Below are 20,447 nucleotides of genomic sequence, written 5' to 3' on the forward strand. Positions count from 1 at the left end.
AACCCTTCTCCAGATGTCCCCATCTTTAGAGATTCAGAAAAGAGAGACAGAGGGCCTTTCCAGGCATGACATCAAAATTGTGGGACACTTTCCACAATATAGTCCTCTATATTGGAGGATAATGGAGTTCTCTCCATTATCATCTTCAAAAGGACCAGGCAAAGCCTGTCCTATTACTTTAGACTTCGAAGGGCCTTTAATTTGGAGTGGGGCAACTTCTGTGCAGCTAAAATACAGTCCAATGTACAAAAACAAGAGTCCCCTTTGTTGTTCTGCCCAGTTTTTCCACCTTTGGTATCACTCACCACTTATAGTCGCCAAAAGGTTCCATAGAAGAAAAAACAGTTCTCAGAATGGGGGGTGGGGAGGGAAACACTTCTCACACCTCTGCAATAGCCTGACATGGTATAATCCAAGAAAATCATAGCCTAAAATGCCCTGTCCAAACCATCTTCCGCAGAAACTGCTGCTTGCCTTCTATCACTGTGCCATTGAGAGCGTGCTCACTTATGGCTTATGTGTGTGGTACGGAAGCTGTACTACCCAGGACAGGATGGGGTTGTGCAGAGTTGTTAAGGCAGCAGAGAGCATTGTTGGCTGCCCACTCTCCACCTTAGAGCAGATTTATGCCACAAGGTGCCATAGGAAGGCACTGGACATAGTAAAAGATCCATCGCATCCTGGTCACTGTCTCTTCGAGCTCCTGCCGTCGGGATGGAGGTACAGGACGATGAAGACAAGAAAGAGCCGTCTTAAGAACAGCTTCTTCTCCAGAGCGATCTCGGCCCTGAATGGGAAGCCTGGACTTTGAAAGTCATCTAATCTTCCTTGCTGTACTATACTGTATTGTTTTAATTAGTGTTTTTATGGAGCAGTCAAGTAATTTCGTTGTCCCTGAGAGGGGCAATGACAATAAAGATATTATATTATAATTATTATTATTATAATATTATTATTATTATTATTATTATTATTATTATTATTATTAATCAAAACCTGCATCAAAAACTAGCTTTCAGCTGTGGTGAAGGAACTTGTCTGCCATGTACAAAACTCCAGAAATCCAACTTAACTTTCACTTGTCCTTGTGTATTTTGACAGTACTCTTGTCCACTAGAAGACAATCATTATTTCCCAAGTCTTTCCTTGTTAGCTTAGCATTTGGAATGAAAATTAAAATGATTAAAAAAAAAAAATTCTGACAGCTACATTACTAAGGGATTTATTATCCCACCATTACCCAAGAGATGTCTTGTCTTGCAATTTCTACTAATGGTGCAAACGAACTTCTTGACAATATAAAAAGGGGATTGGGGGTGGGGGATACAAGTATCAGAACTCTAATTAGAGCATCTAATTCTGTCTTTTGAGTACATAATGTTTCAGGAGATCAGTTATGCCTTTCAATGGATTAAGAGCTTGATATATGAAATCCACAATAATATTTCAAATTACAGAAAGTGATTACTAACTGCGGGGAGATATACAAACACCAAGAACCACAAAAGCCCACACTCCCTTTTTAATAAGGTATCTCAATAATAACGGGCAATAAATGTAAGATTTGTCATTGAGTTTTATGGTACACAGTACTGCAGAAAATGGGTCTCTGGAAGCAGCTTCATTATGGGCAAATAGCTGTGCAGTGAAAGAGACAAGTTTGATGGCCAGGGCCCCACTTCCTTCATTATGCAGCTACAGAATACCCATTATTAAACAGATCTTTTTTCCCATATACTTGCAGTGTATAAACCATTGGTCCACAACATGTGGCCCTCCAGATGTTATTAGACTCCAACACCCATCAGCTCTAGTCAGCAAGGATGATGGGTAGAATGATGGCAAGGGATTATGGGTACTGTAGTCCAGCAACATCTGAAAGGTCACACGTTTCCCATAACTAGTTTCATTTGTGTACCTCCATGAATTGGACACAAAAGAGTGGTGGCTAGTTAAAGTACAAAATGAGTCAAAGCAACCAATGCTATCCAAGCTTGGGCCGAGCCAGTAAGAAGTAGTTTATTATTTCACCACTTTCAGAAATCTTTTAATGGATCACTGCTAAAAGAACAACGAATGTTTGCCTGTCTAGTAAGCATGGCCCCGAACAACCTCCCTGATTGGCTGACATAATTCAGGAACCCCTCTACTCACCTGTAATGAATGACCCACTTTGAATATGTATTCAAGATCGAAGGTTTAGAAACTCAAGTGAGACCAATTTCCATAAAAACATACAAGAAACTTTATTAAAATAAAACTCTGTAAAAAGGAAAATAACAGAACTTAGCTTGCTAATTGACTGAAACACTTACGCATAAATCTTAGCAGGGTGAGCAACAAAGCAAAATACTGTACTTTTCTGTGTATAAGACAAGGCTTTTTTTTTTTTACTAAAAATTAATGTTAAAAAGTCTTATACACGGGGGCAATCTCCCCCCATTTTCTTAATTTTGAGTCCCCCCAAATAGGGGGCATGTTATACACAGAAAAATATGGTATCTTCTAAGGTCCAAACAGTCGCTGACCGTCCATGCTGAGAGCTTCTTATGCTCACCGCAGCCCAGGTTTTAAGGGAACACTGACTATGTGTGTTCACCCCTTCCGCCCAATGAAATAAGTACGTGTCTTTAATTACCATTCAACACTGGCCTTGAGGTCTTAATGAGAGGCATCTGTGTTTAGGCTTATTCCAGGGATTCAAACAAATTCCCATGTAACCCGCAAGCTAATCTTAAAGGACTATATCACCACATCACCTAAACCAGATTAATTCATTTAAGTGATCCCAGGTGTGATTGATTAACTAGTACAGCCTTCCCCGAACCTGGTACTATCCAGATTTTGGACTCCCAATTCCCACCTCCCAAGCCACATGGATGATGGTCAGGGATAACATGTTGTGGTGCAACAAAATCCAAAGGGCACCAAGTTGAGGAAACTCAAGCTAGTGTCTTAACATTGTTATCTTCACTACATGATTCTTCATTGGCCAAGATAATTATGAGGGAAAGAAAAGCACTAAGAAAGTGGAAATGGTGTAACTTAATTAAAGCAACAACCTCCTCAGAGAATGATCTGAAGGCACATGCTGTAGTTTTACTTCTAAAGCCAATCAACTCTGAACCAAAGAACGACCTCAGTGCAGAATTGCCTGGCAACTATATGTCAGCTATTCTGAGCTCTTTGGGGGAAGAACAGGGTATAAGGGACTGATACAAGTTTAAGAAGTGAGGCAGCTTTGCTCCTAATACAGTTCCATGAGCAGCCTTGAGTCTAAAGCAAATACACATTGATGACGTGTGTTTACAATCTATATCTGGGGGCATCAGTGAAAGGAACACAAGAGCAAACTCAGAATAATCTGCATGTGAACATGAGTCACTTGGCCCAACCTGCCCATGCTTCTAAACACACTATTTGGATGTTAAGTCCGACTTCCGGAGGCGGCGCGACCGGCAATGGCTGCCTTCTCCGAGTAAGGAGAAGGGAGCTCCGCTGTAAACGGGTCGTCCGCTACGGCGAAGCGGAGACCCATTCAGGAAAACCACAGGTGGCAGAAGCCTGTGGTCTCGGGACCCGGCGGGCGCCAGAAGCAGCCCCCAAAACGCTGAAGGGACCCCGTAAGGGGCTCCGGATCGCGGAGGGGGTAGCGGCGCTGTGGGTCGTTGCGCAAACAGCGAAGTGAAGCCGCGTTGCTGTTGCCGGTCAGCGCTGTCCTTTCTTCCTGCAACTTTTCTGAACTTTGGAAACTACAACCCGTGAGTAAATTTGGACATTGAAAACTTTCTGAAACTTTTGTCAACTTTCTGAAACTTTTTGAGAACTTTATGAAACTTTTAAAACTTTTTTAAAAAGTTGAAATCTGGCTGAAAACGGAGTGAGGATAAGCAGGAAGCCCATCTCCCGCTATACTGAACTTTAAGCAAAGAGCAGGAGGAGTGGAGACAAAAAGTTATGCGTTAACTAAATGCTGGCACCCTGTTAAAGCAGTTTTCTGAGTGAAAGACTTTGAGCTATTGACTTTTGCTGGTTATATTCGGGGTGCATTGATATCCTTCTTCTGTGGCACCAGTGGATTATAAAATAAATAAAAATCTCTGGTGCTGGAGCTGCCTGGATGAGCACCAGTTTGCAATTTTGGATACATTGAATTCAGGTTTTGAAACATTCTGAGTTGGAACTGGATACTTTGAAACTGTTGCAGTCAAGGCACTGTAAGAAACACTGTTTCGCTCTAAGTTTTACTCTGCTAAAAATAATACATTGTGGAGGCGATGGACATGGATTTAAATTTATAAGTTTAACTTGGATTTGATCTTTTCCCTGAAGACGTATTAAGCTCCCTCTAGAGGATTTTGGACTTACAGCAGTGACTTTGTTTTACTTTCCCTTTCCCGGCCTCTGTTTGACTATTGTATCTGGGACTCTGCTTTCTCATGGGAACAACTTGGATTGACCTTGGATTACAGATAACTTTGGAATGAGTGGCGCAAGGAGAAGAGGAAGGACTAAACAAACAACTCTAACTTTATCTGCAGCCTCACAGCGTAGATCTTCTGTGCCGGCCTTGCCTTCCACTTTGCCTCCAGACATAGAGGCGGCCTCCCTAATACAGGCAGGGGAGGGTGAGACAGAGGAGCTGCACCTGGGAGATATGGCTTCAGGGACAAGTAGCTCTGTCTTGGAGAAAATTTTGGAGAAACTGGAGGCTCTGGACAAGAAGGCTGATTTGCATACAGCTAAAATTGAACAGAACACAGAAAGCTTGAATAAGCTGACTGGACAAGTTGCACAGAATGCCCAGTCTATTGGAGAATTAAAGGAGGCTGTAGGTGAAAATCGTAAACTGGCTGAAGATACTAGTCAAAGATTGGAAGAACTTGAGAAAGAAGTAAGACCACTCAGCAAACAAGTTGGAGAACATCAGATTTACTTTTTGATGACAGAACTGCGAAACAGGGAGACCAACTTGAGGATACGGTCAATACCAGAGGTGGAAGAAGATAATTTTATTGAATTTCTAACTAAGGAATTTGCCAAGTTTTGGAAGTTAGAGGAAAAAGACTTTAAAATTGTATCTGCTTTCAGGCTTGGCAGAGTCAGAAGGACAGAGAAGCCCAGAGATTGTTTGATAACACTGAGATCAAAGGAGGAAAGGGACAAGATTTTGGGCCTGCACTACGAAAAGTCACTAGACATTTTGGGCAAGAGAATTGAAATCTACAAGGACATTCCTAAGCAGTTGCTGGACCTTAGATCTAACTACACGGAATTGGCAAGACTGTTGAGAAGCAACGCAATTATCTTCAGGTGGGAGTTTCCACAAGGATTATCCTTTACCTACAGAGGGAGAAAGATCAAAATCAAAACAGTGGAAGATAGAGACAAGTTTTTGGGAGCACACGGAGAAGACCTCCACAAAGGACTTGGATTGCCAGCGCCAGAACTTCCAGAGGAGCCCGCCCCCTCGGATCCTCAAGGACCGGAGAACAAGGTACCACCCCAGAAAGAATAACCAGACCTATCCAGGATGTCTCTGCAGCTTTTGAGCTGGAACATAAATGGCTGTAACAGTCCCGAAAAAAGGTCTAAAATTTTTCATATTTTAAAAAAGGAACAATTGGACATTATATGCTTACAAGAAACACATGTGATTAGGCTCCATAGAAAGGTGTTAATAAATAAAAGGCTTGGTCAAGAATTTATATCATCGGATACAGTTAAAAAGAGAGGTGTAGTGATCTATGCAAAAGAGAGCCTTTCACCAAAATTTCTCTTTAAAGATGAAAGTGGAAGAATCCTCGCAATAGAAGTACAGTATCAAGGAGAAAAAATTTTGATATTAGGAATTTATGCTCCAAATGAAGGAAAATCGGATTTTTATAAGAAGTTGCACGAGACCATGCTGGATTATCTGGATTACAACAACGTCATCATGATGGGGGACATGAACGGGGTCGTATCAACAAATATGGATAAGTCACAGAACCAGAACATTACTAAAGAGGGAAGACTACCTAAGACCTTTTTTGAAATGACTGACAATATGGACTGGGTTGACATCTGGAGAGTTAGAAACCCCCTGGGAAGAGAAGGAACATTCTTTTCTGAAGCTCAACTGACTTGGACACGAATCGACCAAATATGGATAACTAGAAGTCTGGCACCTAAGGTGAGGAAGGTGGAAATCTGCCCCAAAACATGCTCCGACCATAACGCCTTGAGAATGGATATGACATTGATCCCAATCGGCTCCTTTAGATGGAAGATGAATGATGGCCTGTTTAGAGACCAAAGAATTGTAAAGAAGGCCCAAAAAACCTTAAAGGATTATTTTGAGATTAATTTGAACACTACGGTGGAAAAAAGAACTATCTGGGATGCAAGTAAAGCTGTGATGAGAGGGTTCTTGATTCAACAGAATTTCTTAAAGAAAAGACTGCAAAAGGAGAGATTAGAAAGTGCTTCCAGAGGTATTTTAAAAAGTTATATACTCAAGGGCCACAAGATGAAATAGAGATTACACAATTTTTGGAGAGAAATGGATTAGCAAAGCTGTCAGAAGAAAATAGAACAATTTTAAATGGCAAAATAACACGACAAGAGATTGAACAGGCCATCCTGAGTCTGAAACAGGGCAAATCACCAGGGCCAGATGGACTGACCTCTAACTACTATAAGACATTGAAGGATTATTTGATACAACCTTTGTTGGAGGTCAGTAATGAAATAATGGAGGGGAAGAAGGCGCCTGAATCGTGGAAAGAAGCATTTATCACATTGATTCCAAAGTCAGAAACTGAAAAGACACAACTCAAGAATTACCGTCCCATCTCCCTTTTAAATGTGGATTACAAAATATTTGCAGATGTTTTGGCACGAAGATTTAAGAAAGTTTTAAGTGAGATAATCCATAAAGACCAGGCAGGCTTTCTCCCGGGCAGACATATGTTTACTAACACAAGGAACATCATAGACATATTGGAACTTTTACAAACAAACATAAACACTAAAGCAGTTTTAATTTTTATAGACGCGGAGAAAGCCTTTGACAACATATCTTGGAAATTTATGAAGGGGAATTTAAAAGAAATGGGAGTGGGACGGGGGTTTGAGAACGGGATTGAGGCAATATATTCAGAACAAAAGGCTAAACTGATAGTTAACAATGTGGTTACAGAAGAGTTTAAAATTGAAAAAGGTACACGACAAGGCTGCCCGATTTCCCCATTACTGTTTATTTCGGTTCTGGAAGTGCTCCTGAATATGATTAGGGGGGACCGGTTGGTGGAAGGGATTCAGGTCGGAGCGAAACAATATAAACTTAAAGCTTTTGCAGATGACCTAGTTTTGACATTACAGGAGCCGGAGTCTAGTTTGAAAAGAGTTCTACAACTGATTCAAAACTTCGGTCGAGTGGCAGGATTTAAGTTAAATAAGCAAAAAACTAAAGTTTTGGGGAAAAACATGACAGATATTGAGTTGGAACAGCTTCAGAAAGAGACAGAACTAAATGTGGTTAAAAAAGTTAAATACCTAGGGGTAAACATAACAGCAAAAAATCTGAGTTTATTTAAAGATAATTATGAAAAATGTTGGTCAGAGATTAAGAGAGACTTGGATAGTTGGTCAAGACTAAAACTTTCTTTGTTAGGCCGAATAGCTGCCATCAAGATGAATGTATTGCCAAAAATGTTATTTTTGTTTCAGACACTGCAGATTGTAGACAAGACAGAGTGTTTCCGGAAGTGGCAGAAAGATATTTCTAAATTTGTCTGGCAGGGCAAAAAGCCCAGAATCAAATTTAAAATATTAACAGATGCGAAAGAAAGAGGGGGCTTTGCCCTGCCAGATTTAAAGTTGTATTATGAAGCTGCAGCTTTCTGCTGGTTGAAAGATTGGTTACTTCTTGAAGATACGGATGTCTTGGATTTGGAAGGTTTTAATAATGCGTTTGGATGGCATGCATATTTATGGTATGATAAAGCTAAGATAAATAAGGCCTTCAAGAACCATATTGTCAGAAAATCAGTTTTTAATGTCTGGACAAAATATAAAGACTTACTGGAGAATAAAACTCCGAGGTGGCTGTCACCCCTGGAGGCTAAGGCTCGGAAAAGAGCCAATATGGAGGCCAACTGGCCAAAATATTGGGAGATAATAGAAAAGGATGGTGACAACTGGAAATTGCAGAGTTTAGAAAAGATGAGAGACAAAGTGCGAGACTGGTTACACTATGCTCAGATTAAAGAAGTGTTTAAAAATGACAAAAAGTTAGGATTCCAAGTGGAAAAGTCAAAGTTAGAAACTGAACTGTTAGAACCTAAGACTAAGGTACTTTCAAGAATGTATAACTTGCTGCTGAAATGGAACACACATGACGAAATGGTAAAATCAACAATGATAAAATGGGCGCAGGATATTGGGTATAATATTATGTTTGAAGATTGGGAAAGGTTGTGGACCTCTGGGCTGAACTTCACTGCATGTAATGCGTTGAAGGAAAATGTGATGAAAATGATGTATAGATGGTACATGACCCCTGTTAAACTGGCTAAAATATACCATTCGTCTGATAGCAAATGTTGGAAATGTAAGGAAAATGAAGGAACATTTTTTCACCTCTGGTGGACCTGCCCTAGAGTGAAGGCCTTTTGGGAGAAGATATATAATGAATTAAAAAAGGTGTTTAAATACACCTTTACTAAGAAACCAGAGGCCTTTCTCCTGGGTATTGTCGGCCAGAGCGTGTTAAAAAAGGACAGAACATTCTTTTTGTACGCAACAACAGCAGCAAGAATATTAATTGCCAAGAATTGGAAAACTCAGGAGCTACCCACTGTGGAAGAATGGCAGATGCAACTGATGGACTATATGCAATTAGCCGAGATGACCGGCAGAATTCGAGACCAGGGAGAAGAAAGGATGGAAGAAGACTGGAGGAAATTTAAGATTTATTTACAAAAATATTGTAATTTGGCTGAGTGTTGAATTGGATGCCAGTGCAGACAATTGTCTACCATTAAATTAGATTTAAGGCTGAATTATATGTCAAACCAAATTAAGATTATTAATTAAGATGAGTTAAATGATAATTTGTTTGAAATTAATTTAATAATGATGTAAGTGTATGCGGGAGGTGTGGGGGAGTCCCATGTAACAATTGAGAGATGTTAAATGGACAATGATAAGTTGTGCTTATCTAATATATGCTTTATTTGAAAACTTCAATAAATATATTATAAAAAAAAAAATATTTGGATGTTAAGTCCAACCAACTTCAAATGGAGTTTACTTCTGAGAGCAGGTGCTAAAGATTGTGCTCCAAGACTATTACGGATAAAGATAATCCACAGAAGTCCCCAAGCTACCCAAAAGCAGCTTCAACAGCCAAGTAAACACTTCTATGAGGCAGAAGCTAAGAACTGAGAGCAAATGTAAATTACCCAGAAGTACTGGGCCGAGATCCAAAGAGCCTGCTGCATGATAGAAAATAAATTGTGGTGGTGGGACCAAACTTTACCTCATACTGCTTTTTTGTTTTGATTTTTGCATAGCTCGGAGCAATATTCTGGTGTTGCTCAGATGTCCTCAGTTGGATATGGATATGGAGTACAACAGATAGCTAACCTATTATACTGCAACTGAGCTCTACCAAAATACAGCCGACAAAGAAAGAGGAACGAGAATATAGCTTTATATGCTACCATGCTCAAGTGTACTCTGTATGACTGAAAAGAAAATTTTTAATGGTTTTAAAGCTAAACCTTCCTTAAAATGATTAAGCAATCAGGTTTTCAATTTGGGTTTCTTGGTTTTAACAGCAAAAAACTTAAAGGTCACATACACAAAAAAACCAATCAAGAACAAACTGATGATTCAGTTCACCAGCTTCTATACCGGAGGACTTAAGATTCTATTTTAGAAGGGAGTGAAGCCCAAAGCAAGTGATTAAATGTATCTCGAGTAAAGGCACTCAAAAAACAAAGAAGTGGTTTGTCTCAGTTTCTTTGTATCACAGTTTTTGCCTTCGGCCCTATCCAAACAAGCTGGAAAAAATATTGATGATGTTTGTATTCTGTCTTTCCCAAAAAGAGCTTGTGAACATGGAGTTTATTTTAGACTTGTACTGTAGGATAACCTGAGAGTGTGTGAATGTCCAAAACCACTTGCTGAGCTTCAATGACTAAGTCAGGATTTGAATACGAGTTTCCCATATTGAACCTCATCACTCTAGTCTAACCCCATGCTAGTTACACCATGGTAGCCTCCTGCCTTATGTCCTCATTCAGTCTCTCAGAGGAGACAAAAATGCCCTTGCTATTATGCGGTCTGTGCATCAAGAGACTTGCCCATCTGTTTAAAATTATGAAGGAAGGAAGCCATTCAGCACCGCACATTCTACACAAGCTTCTTTCAAAATGTCCCTTAAAGTTTTAAAAGAGCGAACAAATGAGCTAGAAAGTACTTCATCCAGGGTATGGAGTGCAGGTGGTGTGTTTTTAAAAGAAAACCCTGTCAACCAACAGTCCTACAAATTTAAAGGCACCCCGTTGCATCTGCTGCTTCAAAAGCTACAAAAGCATTAGCATGTAAATTGGTTCTTTACCACAAAAAAGCATTAGCTCTGCTTCAACCCTACTGACCTATTGAAATGCAGGTCTGTTTTTGCTGCCTTGTGCTCTTCCTTTGGCTCTCCTACAGGATACCAAAGCTTTGCTTTCTAAACTGGCTCCCCCCCAGTTCTCCCTTACTGCTGTAGGCAGGTTCTCTGACCAGCAAGGGCTGGCTAACCAATAGCTAACTACCAGCACCTGATCATATATACACTTCTTCTGGCCCCTCTAGTCCAATCCCGGCCAATCACACTGTCTAACTAAGAATTCTAAACCTGCAGCCACCAATCAGAATATAGAATCATAGAGTTGTAGAGTTGGAAGGGATCACGAGGGTCGTCTAGTCTAACTCCGGCAATGCAGGAACCTTTTGCCCAATGTAGGGCTCAAACCCATAACCCTGAGATTAAGAGCCTCATGCTCTACCAACTGAGCCATAAACTGTGGTTCGAATACTTTCTAGCCTTCATTTGCACACAGAGAGTTCTATCTCCAACCCCTCTTCAGCTGTCAGTTAAGGTCCCTAAGTGACGGTTAAACCAACTTTCACCTGACCAGGCAGACAACTTCCCTCACCAAACACATTACAAATGTACATTGTACATTACACACTACTCACTAAAACACTGTTTAAGCAAATAAGATTTCTTTACCCTTAGACATAAATATCAGTACATATGTGCATAAAGTCATTCCCACCTTTATTCTCCCTGGCTACTTTTAAGTCTAAGAACGTCGCTTCCATTTATGGGAATTATTGATGAAAAATGAAGTTGTCCCACCTGTACAAAATTCCTTGCTGAAGAAAATACATTTGGAATCATTAAAACATATAGAGTTAATAAAAGGTGAATGACTATAACTTCAAAGAGAAACTATGTTTCTTTTACATTGAGAATATATGAAAGGAATCGCCCTTATCAGAAAAAATGTTCATGTGCCAGCTAAATGCATGGACCTTTAGAGAACATGGCTGTGTGAATAATGATGATGATGATGATGATAATTTACTACTTACAACCCGCTCATCTGGCTGGGCCTCCCCAGCCACTCTGAGTGGCTCCCAAAAGAATACTAAAATAATGGTGGCAAGGGGTAAAGCTAGCCCTCACATGACCTTAAGGCTGACAGATGTTTTATAACCTCATACTGCTTATATATTGCAAAATAAAAGCCAGGATCAGGAAGCCAACAGATGAAAAAGTAAGCACACTAAAGAAGCCCATATTCCTTAACAGGGCAAGTACTAAAACAATTAAATTCTGCTCTATCATAAGTTAAAGCCATCAGCAGAATATAGACAGATATCCTCATACCGCAATTATACCCACACTGTATTATATAAAATAGTGCAATATCTTGTTTTGTAGTCAAACACTATGATGACTTTGCTTCACCCCATTTCAAATAGGTGAAATAAAACCTTTCTGTATTAGAATTCACTGGCTTAAATAAAAACACTGGCGATTTGAACAATGGCAATAAAATAATAACCTGCTACGGTGTTTTAATAGAAGCGACATAAACAGCAGGTACTTACTCCTTATTTCTGCTTTTCACACAGGGATGGTAAAGGACTTTGATAGCCTTCTGACTCTTTAACGGCCTCAAATCAGACGACATATCATGTTCAAACACTGTAAAAATATTACTGCAGGCCAGTGTTCCTGAAGATTCCACCAGCAGCGTGTCAGAATTTAGTAGCCACATCTGTAAATGAAGAGACAAACCTACAAGTTGTGGGTTTTGTTTTGTTTTTCAAAAAAGGGGTGGGGTGGGGGTCCAGTCCGTTTAAGAACATAAGAGCAGCCCAGCTGGGTCAGATGAAAGCCCAGTTAGGCCAGGTCCTGTTCTCATGGTGGCCAGCCGGATGCCTACAGGGAGCCCACAAGAAGAGCATGAACACAACAGCATTCTTCCCACTCACGCTGCCTGTCAACTGGCATTCAGTGGCATCATGACCAGCAGCCATTCATAGTCTTGTCCTCTACTTTGTCTAATCCCAATTTAAAGCTGTCCAAGTTAATGGCCATTGCTACATCTAGTGGCAGCAAATTCCATAGTTTCAAGAACACGCTGTGTGAAGAACTGCTTCTTTATGTCTGTTCTGAATCTTCTAGCATTCAGCTTCACTGGATAACCCCAGTTTCTAGTACTATGAGGGAGCAAAACTTCTCTCTAACTACTTTCTCCACACCATGTATAATCTTATAGAGTTTTCTCGTGCCTGGCCCCACCCTGCCCCCACCTACTCACCTTTCTTAATTAAGAAGTCCCAAACACTGTAAGCTTTCCTCATAGGAAAGTTGCTCCAGGACTCCTTGAACAATTGGGCTGCCCTCTTGCTATGTTCATTTCACTGACTGGTTAACTTTTTTGCATACACAGACAGAAGCACACTTATAAACATGGAGTTAAAGGGCAATGAAACTTCAAATCCAGCATTCCCATGATTATGATTCATGTGTACCTAGAAGTAAGTCCTACAAAGTTAAATGGAATTTACTTCAGGTATGTGTATTTATAGTTTATTATTTGTTTATAGACAGCTTCTCATCACCAAAGTAGTTGGGCCCTATGGCTGCAGCCCTAGATCCCAAATCTAGGAAACTGCCCATGCAAATCCTGTTCATTTCATACTGTGAGCCAGTGTAGTCTAGTGGTTAAGAGCGGTAGTCTCGTAATCTGGGGAACCGGGTTCGCGTCTCCGCTCCTCCACATGCAGCTGCTGGGTGACCTTGGGCCAGTCACACTTCTTTGAAGTCTCTCAGTCCCACTCACCTCACAGAGTGTTTGTTGTGGGGGAGGAAGGGAAAGGAGAATGTTAGCCGCTTTGAGACTCCTTAAAGGGAGTGAAAGGCGGGATATCAAATCCAAACTCCTCTTCTTCTTCATTTACCGTAGAAGACAAATTCTGGAAGTGCTGTAACAATGGACATTCCATGGCAAATGGTGAATGAAGTCCTGACTTCCCTTACACAATGCAATTGTGCCAATAATTTCAACTGCATTTTGGAATTTCTGTAACTGCAACTACAATTCAACCCTACATATCTACTCGCCCCTTAAAGAGGAACAGTGGCACTGAATGCCGTCTGCCCAGAAGTAAATCCCATTCAGTTCAATGGGACTTACTCTCAGGTAAGCAGGCATAGGGTTGCAGCCTTTGAGTGCAATCCTATGGACAGTTAACTGGGATTAACTGTCCTGAGATTTACTTCTGAGTAGACTGTGCAACAGACTGCACTGTTAACTGTTAGAAGAATTAACAAAGTCTGCTTAGCAAGGGTGAGCAAGCTAAACAGCATGGAAAGATTTGGAGCCAAGCCGTAGGATATCACAGTATGAAAAAGTTAACAGGTCTGCAACTTACCAAGATGTAGGTTGTCCCATCAGTTCCTTGTATGCTGAACCTAAATGTGCTTCTAGCAAAAGAAAGCTCTTCAAGGCACTGGGCAACAACACTTTGTATAAAGGGAGACCTGTTTTTTGAAAAGCAAAGATAGCTTAATATGACTGCCATTGCATGAAAAGCAAACGAGTACGTAAAAAGAGAGAAAAAAATCAGGGCAAGGCTTGTTGAAAAATGAGACATTTGCATTTTCCAGTGCCATTGTTACCTATGGAAGAGGTACCTTTCAGCCCCAATCACACAAAAATATTTAGTAGGGCTTTGGACAGCAGAAACAGCAAGAGTAGTAAAAAAAAGGACATGGAAGTATCATCAAAGCATGAAGAATGCAAAGGGCAGGAATAAAACAGTGTCCTGTTCAAGATGCCTTGTTGAGGTAAAACTGGCCCATTAACTATTCTGCAATACAGAAACAAAAGCAGTTTGGAGTTCTTTACGTGTAGTAATCAACCAGATTTCTGTACCTTCTTCCTTAGCAATGATTCCCCACCCCCACTATACAATAAAATGTCACACCTGATCTAATACAGTACTGCATCCCAGAAGGTTCAAGGCAAAGGGATTGCACTTAATGAAAATAATCCCCAGCATCTTATAATGTGAGCCTGACTGTAAATGCCAGACCTCAACCCTGTCCAAAAGAGCTTATGGTCCTTTTCAGGACTAACATATAAACACAGATCTCTATTGTCTCTTCAGCATATCCTTATTCTCTCCTATCTCTAAATTTCTGACTCCTGGCATAGTGCATACACAACATGTGCTGAAAAATCTTCCACCTCCATAAAGAGAGAAACCAATCCATATAATCGTCATCACAATGCAAGGTAGTTGCAGCACTTTATGGTAGTTGCAGCACAGGTACAGCTGCCGAAATCTGTTCAAAAATGTTTTATTTAAAAGCCATCCCTCCAATTAAAAAAAGGAAGAAAGTTCTAATTGAAACTGATTGCTGTGCAAGTTAGAAAAAGATGGTCAAGTATCAGCTTGTAATTGGCAATTATATGTTTCATGGCAGAAATTAATTACAGCAACTTTTAAGTTTGCATAATTTGCCACTGATTAACCCTAAAACTTGCTACAACAGCAAACCAATGCTCAGGCTGGGGATTATTAATATTGCTGTAAGCACATCATAAACTGGGATGTTACAAGGGCATTGCAAGGGTGATAATAGTGGTTTTCAAGGGCAGGGTAACCAGTAGGAATACAAGGGAAAGCAGTCAGGGGAGGAAATGCAAGTATTAACTGTTTCGGTAACATTGTGAATCTGGCTTTGCACTATGCCTTATAATGATAGTGTAGAACAGGTGTGGGAAAACCCCTTTGGCCCTTCAGATGTTGCTGAACTCCAACTCCAACTATCGTTGGCCATTAGCCATGCTTGCTAATGGGAATTGCAGTTAAGCAACATCTGGAAGGCTAAAGGTCTCCACACCTGGTGTAGCAGGATGATAAGCCAAGAGAATACAGTAGATTAGTGCGTGACCTGAACATCATCTATAAGGAAGATACATGGAGAGGAAACACATGTGCCAAAAGAGTGCATTCAACAGCTGAAGTCCAATCTAAGAGCTTGAGTAGCACACAAACAACCCAAGCCATAATGTGTCTAATACCACATATCACATCTGTCTGGGCAAGCAGAGGGGAGGATAAAAAATATTCTCTTCTCCTTTGCCCCCTGAATAGATTATCCATACATGATTAGATACAGTTCAGGCTTCTGGAATGGACTTTCGGTTCAAGGAAGAAGAATGCACATTTCCTTCTACTGGGAAGAAATATAAGCACCTTTAAAAAAGTTTGTGATGTTTGATGGCTACAGAGTACCATAGAAACTGGCACCCCTTAATCAGCCAGATGACTTTTGACTTCAAGAATTCCATTTCCTAATGCCACAGTCTAATTAACACTTCTTAGCAGGAGAAAGAACAGAAAAGGCAAGGAATGCACTTAATTAACATGGTTTCAAATACCATTAAATGTATGTTATATTTCATGAAATGTGCAGGAAAAAATGAAACAAAGGCAGAACTGTTGAAAAGTTTAAAAATGCAGAATTCTTTCACACCTTGGTACCATGTCAAAACCTTCTTCAGATGGCTGAACGAACAGTTCAGTGAAATAGTATTTTGTGGCACCTAGAAGTAAAAATAATATAAGTATCTGTACTATATTTACCAAATGCAGAATTAATCTCAGAGCTGAAGCCTTACTGAGTCACAGGCGTGGGACAAATAACTAATACATAAACCACACATATACTACAAGGAGAGGGAGTGTATTCAAATGGGAAGGGGGCTTCACATGTAAACTGCCCTGTTGCTCAAAAAATTGCAACCATTTTGAGTCTGCCCATAGATCTGGATCAAGCTTTGCCCGCTAAAACTTCATGTCAGACTGCTGGAGTAGGGCTGACTAAAAACAACACATGACAAGCCTGACTGATAAACCACTGTTACCCCTGAGTATTTCAAGTTATTTAAAATATTCACATCCAAACTCTCTAATTTTTCAAAAACACTTTCAACAACAAAAAACAAAGAACAGAAGAAATCAAAACAGTTATCAAAGCATATTTAAAAATAGTTGCATGTTATATATTTGAAAAGGTCTTAAGTTTCTTCATACATCCTCCCAAGCCAGCGGCTGCTGTAGACACCAGCAGCCATTTGAATTTTTGTAGATTATTTTTATACAAGTCCTGAACCACCTCATGCTCCATGTGATTCTCAACCATTAAAGGGTCTGTAGACCTGTAGTGCTTTACCTTTGCTTGCTTTTCTATTTCTATTTTATTTTAAATGTTTAACTAAGCCACAAATGAACAAATAAGTTACCAAAAAAAAAAAATACATTAAACTGGAGTTCATTTTGAAATAATTAATTTCATTTCCACACAGGACATTAAACGGGACTATTGGATCCCAATAGCAGATTGATACTATTAAAAAAAAACCTCTCCCAAACTGGCCTGCAAACCACTATGAATAATGGTGACATCTAACCAAACTTATCTGCACACGCAACAGGGCTTCTCCCCTTCGCTCATCCTCTTGAAAACTCTGCTTACCCCCCCAAAAACTGCTCCAGAGTGTTGGAGGACCCTGCAGAGCAGATTTGGGCAGGGCAGGGAGAAGAGAAAACTAGTAGTGTCGTGCCACAGCCCAAGATTTCTATTGTACAAATGGGTGGCCATCACTGGATGTCACACAGTGTTTTTATAACTGGTGCAGCACACAAAAACATCCTCAAGCTGCAAGTGATTGAAACAGCCCAGGGATCCTTTGTTCACATACTCCATACCTGAGGAGTGAACCTCTCCCAACAATGTCTTGCAGCGTCTGCAAATTACTCTTCTATTTGCCTTTGAATTCTGTAGGGCAAAGAAGCAACATTTACAGACTGAGAGAGACTGACACACAAACAAACACACACTTGAATTTTTAAAATGTTATGCCACAATCAAAGCAAAGAGTTAAGTTTATTAACCTCGTACGTTTACTGTTCTAGCCAATGGCCATGACAAACATATGGCAATAGTATTAATAATACAGAACATACACCCATAATATAAGCCATCATCCATGATGTAAGAGAGAGGTTACCAGACACACCAACAAACCCAGCTTGATTTCACCTCTGAATCACCACAACAATTTATAGAGATTTTATCAAACTCCTTTATCCTGATTTATTTTGCAGTCAGCGAACAGAGGGTCACTCTGTGTTTTGCGAAGCTATTATTGTCACTCAAAGGAAATGGAACTATTTCTGCCTGGTGCACCTGCTTGCTTGTGTGAACAAAGGTTTCAGAAAGCTGTCTCTTGGGTCTCTATGTAAGGGGCAGGCCAAGAGATAATGAGTGATGTCTTCCACCTGAGGTTGACCACAAATACAAAGTCTTTCTGGGTACAGGACCTTATTGTAATGGCCAAGTTAAGTCTATTGAAACAACTTCACTCAAACTTTTGATTGCACTTTGCATCTCAGAACAAATGGTTTCATTTTGATTTCAAACCTCAGTTATCGTATTCACATTAAGGGAGACTATTGCCAATCCAGAAAGACTAATCACTCCAGTCAACCTTTTAAAAATTATCACACTTGGTCCCAGCTGTTACAAATTTGTGTCAAGACCAGGCTTTCTCAACCTCGGCCCTCCAGATGTTTTTGGCCTACAACTCCCATGATCCCTAGCTACCAGGACCAGTGGTCCGGGATGATGGGAATTGTAGTCTTAAAACATCTGGAGGGCCGAGGTTGAGGAAGTCTGGTCAAGACCATCCCAAAGACAGAACACTAGGGATCAGCTGTTAAACACATTGAAAGCATTGGAATATATATATATATATATATATATATATATATATATATATATATATAAAACCAACCTTCATTTGTTGGTATTTTATCAAATTGGTGAGGGGTGGCAATGGGGATATAATTTCTCAGGGTGGGATTCACCCAATGCAGTCCATCAGAGGGAGGACTTCCACTTGCATATTGGGACTTTCCTCCCTCTCCTTCCCCCACACTTCCTTAAATATTCAAAGCACTTAAAGGCAGCAATACTAACCCTACAAAGGTAGAAGTAAGCCCCAGTGAATTCAATGAGACTTACTTCTGTGCAGACAAGGCTAGGACTGCAGGAGATTCCAGGTTCAATTGCTACACACCCAATGTATGTTTCCCTCTTGCTTAGAAGTACATAAGGTAGCAGAAGAGGAATGAGCTGAGAGTGTTTTCACCGGTTTGGACAAAAGTGGCAATACTTTTTGCCACACAAATTAAATCAATGTATCTTGTGTTGACAACTTTCAGCTCCTGGCAATCTACTCTCTTAATATCTTTTTTGTGCTTCTGCTCCAAAAGGTCCTTGACATAGTCAGGAAGAAAATACTTCCCCCTAGAGACAGCTGCTAGAATGCTGTGTGACCTCAGGGTGTTTAAAAATTGTATTAAACGATGATTTGCAGAAGAGTTGTCATGTACTGGGTCCAGACAGAAAGAGAGAGGAAGAGAGAGGAAAGGTGGGGGGGGAGAATAAAGAAGGATCGGCTGCTATTTTGGCTTTTTAAACACACAAGTGCATACTTCAACAGCTCATTATTCAAAAATGTATTACATGTTGAGCGTCAGAAGAATGAGTGAACTGCTCCACTGAAAAGTTCTGCTTCAGGTGATGTGGAAGAGCTGTCCTATGGTGCGCTCTCTCTCTCTCTCTCTCTCTCTCTCTCTCTCTCTCTCTCTCTGCGATGGTTGCTACAAACATTTACTTTTTAATATTACAATTACCAAGGCAATGTTCACCTGAACATGTGAAAGGTTAAGCCTAGGGATGGAGGCAGAGATTTTGAGATCTTGACATAATTAGCAGGAAGATCGGAAGGTGCTGTAAACCCTGTGAAACCTTGGCCTGCCAGGGTTTCCAATCACAGGGACAGTTTAAGTACGTTTAATAGAGAGTGCTAATTGCAAAAATACGTAAAGAGAAGCTGGTTGCCTGTGCCTGTTTTCATTGCTGATACTACGGAAACAAACCTGGGCTCTTATGCATGCTCTCTAATAGCTCAGTTGCTTAAGAGGATGGTGCTGATAACACCAAGGTCATAGGTTCAATCCCCATAAGGGACAGCTGCATATTCCTGCATTGCAGATGGTTGGACTAGATGATCCTCAGGGTTCCTTCCAACTCAGATCTATGATTCTACCAATCCTCTAACAATCAAAACAAATGTACTCTTGTCCATTATTATTTCTCCAGTGTACTCACCAAGACAGCGCCGCTGCTTCTAGATGTAGCACCCAGGGATTCTGAATGAAGGATTTCAGAACTTGGCCCAGTTGGCTCACTTCCTGAACTAATCAAGAAATAATTGTGCCCAAGGAAACAGTCTCCATTTTGTGGCCGAAGCATGCTGTCGTTGAAGGGGTTGGGGTGACAGCACCATTCCTCCACCAAATCCCCCCAGTTCTCACCGGGAAGGGAAAGAACTCTGAGAAACGTCCTGAAAGGGATGAAAGTGAAAGGGTTAGTTGTTATGACACAGACCAATTAGACTTAGTGTGTGGACAAGTCATTTTGATAAAGCAGGAGTCATCATGATGCCATCCAGATGTTGTCGGTCTACAAGCTGGCCTGGGCTGTTAGTTGGACTCGAACAACATCTGGAAGGTCACAGAAACCCCAACTCTGCCCTTGGCTAACACAGTTCAAGAAAGGTGAGATTGCCTATATAGGTTAGTAAGTAGATTCTGGATGGGAGTCACCTTCACTCCTGAAGGAAATGTTAATAGAATAAAAGAAGCTCTTTTTGAACATGGGCAGAAGAACATTCTGGTCAAAAGCTTAGAAATTAAGAAAATGTTCTGGAAATGGTGGAGGCATTGCTGTGGGGAATTCAGTAGAC

General features: G+C 40.5%; 1 protein-coding gene and 1 long non-coding RNA gene across 5 annotated transcripts in view; one reads left to right on the forward strand and one right to left on the reverse strand.

The window, feature by feature from the left end:
* Nucleotides 1–12,299, forward strand: part of LOC310760174 — a 69,522-nt gene extending 57,223 nt beyond the window's left edge. For 2 of the 3 annotated variants that reach the window (XR_014546819.1, XR_014546820.1), the window contains one exon: nucleotides 12,184–12,299. This is a non-coding gene — a long non-coding RNA (uncharacterized lncRNA). The remainder of the gene's footprint in view (nucleotides 1–12,183) is intronic. The other variant, XR_014546821.1, reaches the window with a different exon arrangement.
* UBE3D (ubiquitin protein ligase E3D) overlaps nucleotides 1–20,447 on the reverse strand; it is a 62,142-nt gene that overhangs the window by 31,948 nt on the left and 9,747 nt on the right. For both annotated transcript variants that reach the window (XM_083608248.1, XM_083608247.1), the window contains exons 4-8: nucleotides 19,811–20,045; nucleotides 17,341–17,410; nucleotides 16,106–16,175; nucleotides 13,993–14,101; nucleotides 12,160–12,329 (exon numbers count right to left, since the gene is read on the reverse strand). In XM_083608248.1, coding sequence (XP_083464374.1) covers nucleotides 12,160–12,329; nucleotides 13,993–14,101; nucleotides 16,106–16,175; nucleotides 17,341–17,410; nucleotides 19,811–20,045 — 654 coding nt within the window. The remainder of the gene's footprint in view (nucleotides 1–12,159; nucleotides 12,330–13,992; nucleotides 14,102–16,105; nucleotides 16,176–17,340; nucleotides 17,411–19,810; nucleotides 20,046–20,447) is intronic.

Source organism: Podarcis filfolensis, assembly GCF_964270895.1.
Source record: "Podarcis filfolensis genome assembly, chromosome: 3".
Lineage (NCBI taxonomy): Eukaryota > Metazoa > Chordata > Lepidosauria > Squamata > Lacertidae > Podarcis > Podarcis filfolensis.